General features: G+C 45.4%; 1 protein-coding gene across 3 annotated transcripts in view; it reads right to left on the bottom strand.

The window, feature by feature from the left end:
- The window catches only part of LOC106606837 (potassium channel subfamily T member 2), a 71,233-nt gene that overhangs the window by 30,619 nt on the left and 28,267 nt on the right, over positions 1-12,347 (bottom strand). The window contains exons 2-8 of one of the 3 annotated variants that reach the window (XM_045720095.1): positions 7,824-7,903; positions 7,259-7,361; positions 5,832-5,888; positions 4,437-4,485; positions 4,152-4,211; positions 457-531; positions 60-143 (exon numbers count right to left, since the gene is read on the bottom strand). In XM_045720095.1, the coding sequence (XP_045576051.1) occupies positions 60-143; positions 457-531; positions 4,152-4,211; positions 4,437-4,485; positions 5,832-5,888; positions 7,259-7,361; positions 7,824-7,903 (508 nt within the window). Of the gene's footprint in view, positions 1-59; positions 144-414; positions 532-2,984; positions 3,081-4,151; positions 4,212-4,436; positions 4,486-5,831; positions 5,889-7,258; positions 7,362-7,823; positions 7,904-12,347 lie in introns of those variants that run through there. The other 2 variants (XM_045720096.1, XM_045720097.1) reach the window with 2 other exon arrangements.

The following is a 12,347-nucleotide window of genomic DNA, read 5'->3' as shown; positions in this document are numbered from 1 at the left end:
AGTTGTGAGATGGAGAGACGGAGTGACATAAACTGAGCAATAAATATGCATTTTCTCACTATCATGTTCTCCAAGGCATGTTTGGCCAGCCAGCAGTTGAGAAACACAGGGATGAACAGATTTCTGAGGGAGGGCAAAATCACCTGAAGGAGAAAGAGATTCAGTCTGTGTTTTGGTGAGTGCTAACGGCATTTATTCATCATCATGCCTCATCAAAGGTCCATATCTTTTGTAGGTTTGGTGAGATATTGAAGGGAAGAATAGCCAGTGGGGGAAGGAGCATTTTGCAGCAACAACATAGGGTAGAGTATCTTACTGAGCACAGGCATGCAACATCCTATATATTGTGTGAAATATATTCACTGTACGGGGTTGAAACTACTGTACAACACGATCAAAGAACAAATTACTCACTAGGCATAATGTTCCATAATGCATGCGTTTGATTGGACTCACAGTGATCACAAAAGGAACCGCACTGATCATCTCCAGGATGAAGGGAACACGCAACACTTGCTCCCAAACGTTGCCCTGGAAACACAACAACACACGGAGGTCAGAGAAACTCCATTGTCATGGCAACTTCGGGGATTACCAGATAAAGTGTTCCTTTGACTGGATTTGTGAATGTGATGGCCACGTTTACCCTGTTGAACATGGACACAGACAAGGGTGACTCTCCTTTGCTATCTGTTCACTTCCACTTAAAAAGGAGGCATTACTCAGGTTTCAGTCTGTAAGCTTCTTGTACAATTAAGATGTCAAATATCAGGTCGCTTTTTATGTGTTCAGCCACAGCTTGCTTATAGCTAACCGGAGACCTGGTTTGTGTGGGTGGACAGCCAGAGCCAGGCCTTGTGTATGTCCACAGAGATATCGATGAGGTTTAAGCATTAAAACCTCCACCTCCTCCTTGTCCCCTGACTGACACTGTAGCAGGCTAGGCAGTGTGAGCCATGCTGTGACAGCTCCACAGACCAATAGACACACTGCCAGTTTGCCACGTACATCAAAGAGCAGGGATGCTGGGTAACCCTCCATGGGAAGGGATCAGATCCCACGCTGCCTCTCTCTGGGGGGGGGGATTCCTTTATCCCAGTCACTCTCATGCATCTTTCAATAGGGAGAGCCTGTTGAGGCTCCTCAAATACAGGGTTGGCCCGAGCCTTTTGGGGGTCCTAAGCGCGATTTGGTTGCCCCCCCACCTCGTGGGCAAAACATTTTAGTGGCCCCCCTCTTGACAGCCCCCCTCTTGAATTTAAGTTTTAAAGTTAATTTCCTACAATTAAACCCATTTTGACAGGGGGAGTAGATAAAATGGTGCAGTTTTAAAGCAAGCGTTCTGCAATTCTACATATTTTGCCATGGCACGGGGAGAAGTTTAACAATTTTTATAACACATTTCATGCAATTCTACACATGTTAATGATATCTGAGTGAAAGTGAACAACAAAATCAATGGGGGCCTCTTAGAGGTCAGGGCCACTGGGCACATGCCCTGCGTGCTTGGTCGGTATTCGGCCATGATTATGCCTACTACAAGTTTAGATAGCTGGCTAGACTAACTTACCAATCTAACAATCGTTAGCTGACCTGGTGAATTGAGTGACAGTCAGTGAAAGACATAACAATAGAAAAACTGCTGATGCACAACCACATTTTGAAATTGAACCTTGGTTATTCTACTATTCTAACAGTAATTTGAGACACCGACTGAGTCCCACCCCCAAAAAACAAATGTGGGTACCGGGGGTCCTAAGCAACCGCTTACGTCACTTATGCCTGGAGACGGCCCTGCTCAGATATATGCTTAATCTAGACTGTATATCAAAGGATATATCAAAGGATCAAATGATGAGATGTAAAGTACATTCCCTCAGGACATGTCACATGTAGCTACATAGACATATACAGACTGAGGCTTGTTGTTTTGTGGGGCACCAAAATAGCTATCCATATCCAGCAGTGTCTGTGAAGGGACTCAGTTTCTGTAATCTCAACAGTAAAACACTGTAAAACACACAGTAAAATACAGTACATGTGTTTTACAGCATTAATGCTGTAAATAGCACTGCATTATGGTAAAATGCTGAAAAATAATCAATCAGTCAAGTTTATTTATAAAGCCCTTTTTACATCAGCCGATGTCACAAAGTGCTATACAGAAACCTAGTCTAAAACCCCAAACAGCAAGCAATGCAGCTGTAGAAGCACGGTGGCTAGTCCTCTTCTGGCTGTGCCGGGTGGAGATTATAACAGTACATGGCCAAGATGTTCAAACGTTCATAGATGACCAGCAGGGTCAAATAATAATAATCACAGTGGTTGTCGAGGGTGCAACAGGTCAGCACCTCAGGAGTAGATGTCAGTTGGCTTTTCATAGCCGATCATTCAGTTAGAGACAGCAGGTGCGGTAGAAAGAGAGAGTCGAAAACAGCAGGTCCGGGACAAGGTAGCACGTCCGGTGAACAGGTCAAAAATACTGTTATTGACTGTAATTGGAAGCTTTCTGTAAAAATTACTCTAACATACTGTATTTGTTTTACACTAATAGCTTATGCCTACTGTAGATTCAAATGATCAGTTTCAGGCGCCAACCTGTCGGGTGAGACACATGAATCTCAGACTATTTTTGTAAATATCTTCTTGAAACGGCTGTGAAGTGGAAGAATATTTTCCGCAGTTTCTGGGTAGGTACCTTGACTTGTTTATAAGTATTTTTATTACTAGCCAACGTTGAATTACTGCAATTGTTCTTAGCTAACCTAGCTTGCTAACGTTTGCTAGCTATCTAGCTAGCCAGCTAGTTAGCAGGCTCAAGTTGACACAACCCAGATAATAATTGTTGTGATTATAGGCTTTTAGGTACACCGCAGCCTCTGAGTGCCATAGAGAATAAACTGAGCACAGATTATGTTTTCACCGTTGCTACAGAGATAATGGTTTGTTTCTAGCAGTTCAAAAGATATTACCCATATTATTACCTGCACGACGTTTATTTTTCCAACTCGACAGGCTGAATTTTACACATAAACCACGTTGTGGGCCGTTACACCAGTCGCGAGCCACCAAAGCGGATTCGAATGAGCAGTGCACCTGTATTGTATCGAGGTGTTCGCTGACCTAAGGTGCTTGCCACTGAGCAGCTGTAACACAGTGTTGCCGGCGGTAGCTAGTAAAGTGGAAAACAAATTCCGTCCCAGGATTATATTTCAAGTGGGATAGTAGCCTACACAATAAATAACTCATATTGGTAGCCATCTAGATGTCACCTTGATACAGTCTACTCAATGGGGAGAGCATGAACGGCAACAACACAGGGACACAGTGTCCTCAGCTGTCACAACCCTGTGTGATTGGGTTCACTGGGCTCTCAGTTTGAATGACCTCTAGTGAGGTAAGTTCACACACACACAACACCAGCTTGATATGTCCCTTGTCACCTGTCTTTTTACCCACAGGGTAACATCCCCGGTGCTCTCTGTCTCTCATTCTATTATTTATTTTTCTATGCTTGTCCTAAGGGTGAGAAGAGCTGACAAATCAGAACTGAGGAGGATTGTTTCGGAGCCCCATGATGAACACCTGATTCTGCGCTGACTTCTCTCTCCTAGATGCTCTACTGTCCAAACTGTGTGTTTCACCGCCTCTGAACACCCTTACCCTGAACAGAGTTGCCCCTGATCATAGGTCTAGGATTGTACCCAAACCCAATTTGAACTTCCTCTCTCTCTTAGTCTCTGTCTCCCCACACCCCCCACACACAGGCAAACAATATTGTTTTTAAATTAGTGCTGTAGTGATGCTCTTATTTGGTTACATATGTGTTAACTGTTGTTACTTCTATACTCAATTATATTATGTCAATTGTTGTTAATGTTGTTACCAATTGAAATATATTTATTTTATGTACAAATGAATAGTTTTCCTTACATTTAGATTTCAGTGAGAATTTCACTGTAAATTTACAGCATTGACCTGGCACCAGAGTTACCAGCGCAATACTGTAATTTTGGGATGCTGTAATCTGTATTACAGTAAGGGAAATAGTACTGTAAAATATATTACAGCAAAATTACAGTATTAAGTTGCCAACTCTGGTGCCAGTATAATTCTGTACATTACAGGGAACAGATTTACAGTGTACTCACCTTGTAGCTGAGGTACACCAGCAACATGGTCTCGAAAAAGCTGATGAAAGCTACAAGCACCTGGAGAGAGATGAAAGGAGAGAGAGAGAGAGAGAAAGATTGGAGTAGTAACAGCAATAGAGAGTGAGAGAGACAGAGAGTGGGTGGAATCATCATTTTGATGATTGAACTCCATCAATAAGAAGTTAAAGTGTAGCAATAAACCAGAGAGAGAGTGTGTGTGTGTGTGTGTGTGTGTGTGTGCAGACAGCCTTGTTAATATGACAGTTCAACATTGTGTCTGACCTGTAGAGCCCACAGAGGCAGAGGCCTATTCACCCAGATGATAAGAGACCTGCAGACAGAACCAAGAGAGCACATCATACATGACACAGAGGGGGGAGAGGAAAGAAGAGAAGAAAAGAAAAAGGAGATGTAACAGGGGCAAATATTAAAAGGACTCCCTTTCAAATATGATCAATCCAACGACATAACGCCTCTTGTAATTATGTTGTTTACAAGCGAGTGGTTCTGAACTACAGCTGCCATTAGACTACCTCTGTGAAAAAGCATCACAATCAATATTCACAGATAACATGAATGCAGATTTACAGCTTTGTTGTGAGAAAGAGGCTCTATCCAGAGGCCTCGGGGCTTATCATGGCTGCCTGAGTGCTCCCTTCTGAGTCTGCTGCTGGAGTGTGTGTGTGTGTGCTGCCTAGAGCAACAGCCAGCCAAAGTTGTTATTAAGCACACTCTGTCATACTCCTTATTCATTTATAGCCAGAGTTGACACAGTGTCACCAGCTGCCAATGAAATAAATATGTCCCTGAGCAGGACTGGAGGCAGAGCCCAAGGACCCAGTCACATCTGGGACAGACTCAGTCAGTTGGACGGTCGGTTTGTTGGTCACTTACTCGCTCACTCACTCGTGCCTTTGAATCTCAGTCCACACCACTGGACATTCCACTCCTAGTAAGTACATTTTGGATGAGTGCAAACTAAGTTCACTTTTAAGTGCAAATCATCAGTCCCAAGACTCGTAATTCAAATAGTTTCTGTTTACTTCCCCTTCAGGCTCTGGTCTAGTGCACACACTCACAGCAGCCCCAAGACATTTCCTGTATCAGTCTGACTGGTTTACAGACAGCAGCTGCTAATTAGATTATATGGACACTACATACAGTACATATTATGTTGGCATGAAATCCATACAGGTAACATTGTGACAAACTAACGTGCTACTGTAATAATATAATGTTTGCAGGTTGGCATTTATTGTCATGAATCTTGCCCTGGAGGCAGAATGGTCACTAGCTGGCACAGCCACAAAGTAATCAAAACCTAACCCTAAACTTAACCACACTGCTAACCCTAAAGCCTAACCATAACTTTAAATTAAGACCAAAAAGCACATTTTTGTTTTCATACATTTTTAGGATATAGCCAATTTTTTCTATGCAGTTGACCCATCTAGTGGAAATCGCTCAGATCTGCCTCCAGGGCAAGAGTCATGACAATAAACGTCAACCTGCATAATGTAGCATATCCACATCTCCAACCTCTCTATTACTACAAGTATCATTACAGTGCTCTGTGGTGGACACAGGATGAACATCTCTGTGACCTTCTGTATTAGACTCCCAGACCAGTCTTGGCTCCTCATTAAAGATGAATTGGACATAAACACATAAACTTACCAGTCAAACTGGGTCCTGCTGGGGTGGACCGATGCATTCTGTTTGGAACAGTCCAGACTACAGGGGAAACATGCACAACAAGAGGACTGAAACGTGTCATGTTTGGAACAGTCCAGACTACAGGGGAAACATGCACAACAAGAGGACTGAAACGTGTCATGTTTGGAACAGTCCAGACTACAGGGGAAACATGCACAACAAGAGGACTGAAACGTGTCATGTTTGGACATTCAAAGAGTTCTAGCTTCCTGTGTTCCTCAACCCCATCCTATATGACCTCAAATTTCTCTCTCTCTGTTTCCTCCAGAATTGTAACGCCAGTGTTCTCAATATTACCCATTTCTCTCCCCCCTATTCTTTTCCTTTCCACTGTCCTTCCCTACATCTGGTCACAATCTCCCAGCCCCTGGCCAAGCGAAACTACCTTAAACCCAACCCTTACATCTCATCTTTACCTATCCCTCTTGCTCCATGGTAAGTACTGACTGACCACTCTCCACTAATGCTCCTCACTCCTTCTCCACCAATACTCCTCACTTCCTCTCCACCAATACTCCTAACTCCCTCTCCACCAATACTCCTAACTCCCTCTCCACTGATACTCCCTCACTCCCTCTCCACCAATACTCCTAACTCCCTCTCCACTGATACTGCTCACTCCCTCTCCACCAATACTCCTAACTCCATTTCCACTGATACTCCTAACTCCCTCTCCACTGATACTCCTAACTCCCTCTCCACTGATACTCCTAACTCCCTCTCCACCAATACTCCTAACTCCCTCTCCACTGATACTCCTAACTCCCTCTCCACCAATACTTCTCACTCCCTCTCCACCAATACTCCTAACTCCCTCTCCACCAATACTCCTAACTCCCTCTCCACCAATACTCCTGAGTCACTCTCCACCAATGCTCCTCACTCCCTCTCCACCAATACTCCTCACTTCCTCTCCACCAATACTCCTCACTCCCTCTCCACCAATACTCCTAACTCCCTCTCCACTGATACTGCTCACTCCCTCTCCACCAATTCTCCTCACTCCCTCTCCACCAATACTCCTCACTTCCTCTCCACCAATACTCCTCACCCCCTCTCCACTGATACTCCTCACTTCCTCTCCACCAATACTCCTCACTCCCTCTCCACTGATACTCCTCACTTCCTCTCTACTGATACTCCTCACTCCCTCTCGACTGATACTCTTCACTCACTCTCCACCAATACCCCTAACTCCCTCTCCACCAATACTCCTCACTCCCTCTCCACTGATACTCCTCACTCCCTCTCCACCAATACTCCTAACTCCCTCTCCACTGATACTCCTAACTCCCTCTCCACCAATACTCCCCACTCCCTCTCCACCAATACTCCTCACTTCCTCTCCATTACTAAAGCCACTCTTATTTACCCCCCCCCCTCCTCACCAGTCCTGTCTCTCCTCCTGTGGGTCGTCCAGTAGGACTCTGACCATGTAGAGGAGACAGCTCAATACTTTCAGAGAGAAGTTGAACAGCCTCACCCTCAGACCTGCAGCACATAAACCAACCACAGCAAGGCAAGGACTTAATCAATAAAGTCAATGAATTAATCAATTAAACATAATACATGATCATCAATCAATGGCTGTGTTTACACAGGCAACCCAATTCTGATCTTTTGCCACTAATTGGTCTTTTGAACAATCCGATCAGATCTTTTGCCAATAATTGGACTGCCAGTGTAAACACAGCCATTAGGTTATTGAGAACATTAATGGGACACAGTGGACATTGATAGGACATACAGAACATATAGACATACAGGAATATACCTAGAGCAAGGGGACAACACGTCACACACAGTCAAAACCACTTAGGGAACACCACCGACAGAGCACTTAATGAAGCAACCAATCATGTGAAGGAACACCCAAACAGAAAGGATTATGTAATGACAGTCAGTCTACAGGACAATAAGTAGGAACTTCCTGTCTGAACATTAACAACTCACTGGATCTTTGGTTTTTGATGAAGAACAGCTTGAGGCGCTCCTTGAAAGTGTTTTCATTCACATAGAATTCTACCTGCACCCTGAGAGAGGGAGGGATGGAGAGAGGGAGGGATGGATGGAGAATGACCAGTGAAGAGGAAGATGGGTAACAGGTGAATACCAAAGTAAAGGGAGGGGGAGTAGTAGAGATTGAGGGAGAGGTAGATAGATATGGGAAAATAAAAGGAAAGAAATGAAACAACAGAGAGCGAGAATGGAAAAGAGAAGAGTGGAGTGAGAGAATAGAGGTGGGGAGAGAGAGACATAGAGAGAGGTGATAATGGTTATAGGAACAGCAGCAATAAGTTGGGAAATAAATAACAGTGTGGTTAGGTTATATTAAAGACGGGAGGAAATGATGTCGCTGTGTGTCTTCCCCAGTCAGTCAGCCTGCCATGGCAGCTGCAGTCAGCCTCGTTATCTCTGCTGATTAAATATAGAGCAACAAATGACTTCCCTCTGTTCTGCTGAATTTGAAGAGTCCATAATTACTGCTCTCTCCTCCCTCACCCCCGTCAGTCCCTACAGCCAGACAGACCACATAGTACACACACAGCCAACGCCTGAAATACACACCTCTATATGCCATCAAGATCCTATATCGGTATATGGACACATACAGTTCACGCATGCACACAGGAAGGAACTCAGTCACATGGGATAACATGCAAAACAAACACAAGAGTAGTGAGTGCACACCATGGATACATGCATATGAACACACACACACAAATTTGCGCACGCACGCAGTCCGGCATGCACGCACACATACACACTGTCATCAAGAAATCGAATTTCCTGGTAGACCCCCTCATGAGAGATTGGCCACTTCTTCTGTTCTTTCATCCTACAGAAAGTGGCGTAGAGGAAGGCAGCGCTGGATGACCAGACACAGGATGAAAACAGAGGCCCAGCACACACAGGTGCTCTGCCCCACGTACAGAGATGAAACTGAAAGGTCACAATCTAATCTCCTTACTGGTGGGGGTCTTCACAGGGTTTTAATACTGTAGATGAAAACCAGGACCCCACATAGTGGTCCCTCAGTCAGTCACACACACACACACACACACACACACACACACACACACACACACACACACACACACACACACACACACACACACCACACACCCCGTTAGCAACCATACACTCTTAGCACATAGGAAACTTTGCTCTTTGTTGCTATGGTGATGGAGCATCTTTCTCTCTGTCGATATTTCTCTCAGACACGCGCGTTTGCACACACACAGTGTAGATCTGTCAGCCAACTCTTTGTATACATGAACATGCTGGATAAAATGCTGAAAAAAACCACCAAGGAGAGTAAAATGCACCATTGGGTAAGAAACGTATTTGCAACCGAATGCAGTGAGAAAACTTTCCACAATGCACTTCCCATTAAAGTGGCAGTAGGGAGGCTAAAGAGATTGATTACTCTTATCTGCAGACAACCATTACCATTAAACACCCATGTCCCATAACATATTTACTGTAGGCTCTACCCTTCATTAACATCTGGCCTTAAAGTACACATAATTGCCTGCTATACCACAATATATGTAAATAGGTAACAGAGTCATAACAGTTAAAGAATACGGCTGATCTGGGAACAGTGTGTGTCGCACTTTAAATGATTGAATGACCCTCATTATCACTAGATACAGAGCTAAAGACATGGTACATTAGGCAGGCTGGGGTTTAGATGGTATAGTATTGTGGCAGTGGATTTGAACTGAGTCTGTACTAATTCCTACATTAGCACTGATAAGATCAAAGCATTAGCTCTACAAAATGTTCCACTTTGTAATGGAAAAGTCCCTCTCCCATCCCCCTCCTCCTCCTACCTTCCCTCTCCCATCCCCCTCCTCCTCCTACCTTCCCTCTCCCATCCCCCTCCTCCTCCTACCTTCCCTCTCCCATCCTCTTCCTCCTTCTACCTTCCCTCTCCCATCCCCCTCCTCCTCCTACATTCCCTCTCCCATCCCCCCTCCTCCATCTACCTTCCCTCTCCCATCCCCCTCCTCCTCCTACATTCCCTCTCCCATCCCCCTCCTCCATCTACCTTCCCTCTCCCATCCCCTTCCTCCTCCTACCTTCCCTCTCCCATCCCCCCTCCTCCTCCTACCTTCCCTCTCCTATCCCCCTCCTCCTCCTACCTTCCCTCTTCCATCCTCTTCCTCCTTCTACCTTCCCTCTCCCATCCCCCTCCTCCTTCTACCTTCCCTCTCCCATCCTCTTCCTCCTCCTACCTTCCCTCTCCCATCCCCCTCCTCCTACCTTCCCTCTCCCATCCTCTTCCTCCTCCTACCATCCCTCTCCCATCCCCCTCCTCCTCCCACCTTCCATCTTCCATCCCCCTGCACCTATTACCTTCCCTCTCCCATCCCCCTGCTCCTCCTACCTTCCATCTCCCTCCCCCTCCCCTCCTCCTCCTACCTTCCCTTTCCCATCCCCCTCCTCCTCCTACCTTCCCTTTCCCATCCCCCTCCTCCTCCTACCTTCCCTCTCCTATCCCCCCTGCTCCTCCTATCTTCCCTCTCCCATCTCCCGGCTCCTCCTATCTTCCATCTCCCTTCCCCCTCCTCTTCCTACCTTCCCTTTCCCATCCCCCTCCTCCTCCTACCATCTCGCTCCCATCCCCCTCCTCCTATCTTCCCTCTCCCATCCCCCTCCTCCTCCTACCATCTCGCTCCCCATCCCACTCCTGCTATCTTCCCTCTCCCATCTCCCCTCCTCCTATCTTCCCTCTCCCATCCTCCTCCTCCTATCTTCCCTCTCCCATCCCCCTCCTCCTATCTTCCCTCTCCCATCCTCCTCCTCCTATCTTCCCTCTCCCATCTCCCCTCCTCCTATCTTCCATCTCCCTTCCCCCTCCTCTTCCTATCTTCCCTCGCCCATCCCCCTCCTCCTCCTATCTTCTCGCTCCCATCCCACTCCTGCTATCTTCCCTCTCCCATCCCCCTCCTCCTCCTACCTTCATCATTCCATCACCCTGCCTCTTCCCACTATTGTTATTTCCTTTCTCTACACACTAAAGGTGAACCCCTTTCAGCCATCCAACCATCCATATCTCTATTTATGAGTGTCTTTATAGTCCCTCCAACTCTGAAAGAAGCCATGGCAACTTTCCACAGCAACGAACAAATCATTTGAGAAGTCACTCTGCTCCTCATGTGCTTCTAAGAGGCAGCTTTTAGACTCGAGGGGGGCACAGAAGAGAAGAAGTAAAGTGGAAATATAGCCGTGGGATAGATTATAGTGTGATTTGTTATCTAAAGGAGGGAAACAAGAATAACACATTTAAAAACTCATGAAGAACATTATTTCAAAGCCAAAGAAGAACAAACCACACAATAACACATCGCTCCTAGCAATAACCCGGATACTTTCCCCAAAAGATTTACTCATTATGATGTAAGAGTAGATAATTGCTCAAAATAATTGGAACAGCTGTTGTAACAACGGTTGATTTACAAATGGTTGTAGTGATCAAATGTGATGGATTGATAAACAATGGATGGACTAATACAACCTTGGATTGTGGGTTATGATAGGGTAAAACAGACACTTGTACTAAGACGGGGAATATCATTTATAACAATCAATCAAATGATGACGTTGATCTCCATAGCTCTACGAATTTGAAAGTGTTTACATTAACCGTGACCCATCCTTCAGCTTACCAAAGACAGTGGCCCAGGCTATTGAAATCACTGACTGTGCCTTTAATGCTTTTGAGCGCTGAGTGAAACAATGTTGGTGGGTGAGGTGTGACAGTCACCAGGTGACAAGCGATTGACTATAGACTAACCTGCCCTCGAGAAGACAACCGTTGGAAAAGAGAGGAAACAGAACAAACAGTTTGAAGCTTTACTATCAGTTCAAGTGCAATTTATCAAACTAATTCTTCCTTTCTATAATAAAGGATTCATGGCGATTTAAACCACAGGTCTTCCCTGACGGTAATAAAAAGTAACAAACTACTAAAAAAACGTTCCCTGCTAGATAAAAGACAACAGCGAGAAAAGGCCAGGGTTCATCTAATGGTGAGCCATGCAAAATTAGGCCTGAGGGAAGACATTTGCATTTCTGAATTTGCATTTATGAGAGCATAAGAGAAGGTGTGAGAGAGAGAGAAGAGAGAGAGAGAGATATGTAACACAGAACAAGAAAGAGAGATAGAGAAAAGAGAGTGAGAAAGAGAGAGAGAAAAAAAGAGAAAGAGACAGAAAGAGAGAGAGAGAGAGAGAGAGAGAAGGACATCTCTAAGATCTTGGTCTCCTGCTAATTTCCCTCCCTGTGTCTAATGGCACAGCACTGACCCGAGTGAGCACCAGAGAGACAACAGACCTGACACTGACCATCCCCATCACAGCACTGACCCGAGTGAGCACCAGAGAGACAACAGACCTGACACTGACCATCCCCATCACAGCACTGACCCGAGTGAGCACCAGAGAGACAACAGACCTCACACTGACC

This window comes from Salmo salar, chromosome ssa06 (genome assembly GCF_905237065.1).
Source record: "Salmo salar chromosome ssa06, Ssal_v3.1, whole genome shotgun sequence".
Taxonomy (NCBI): domain Eukaryota; kingdom Metazoa; phylum Chordata; class Actinopteri; order Salmoniformes; family Salmonidae; genus Salmo; species Salmo salar.
This window is presented reverse-complemented; position numbering and strand designations above follow the sequence as displayed.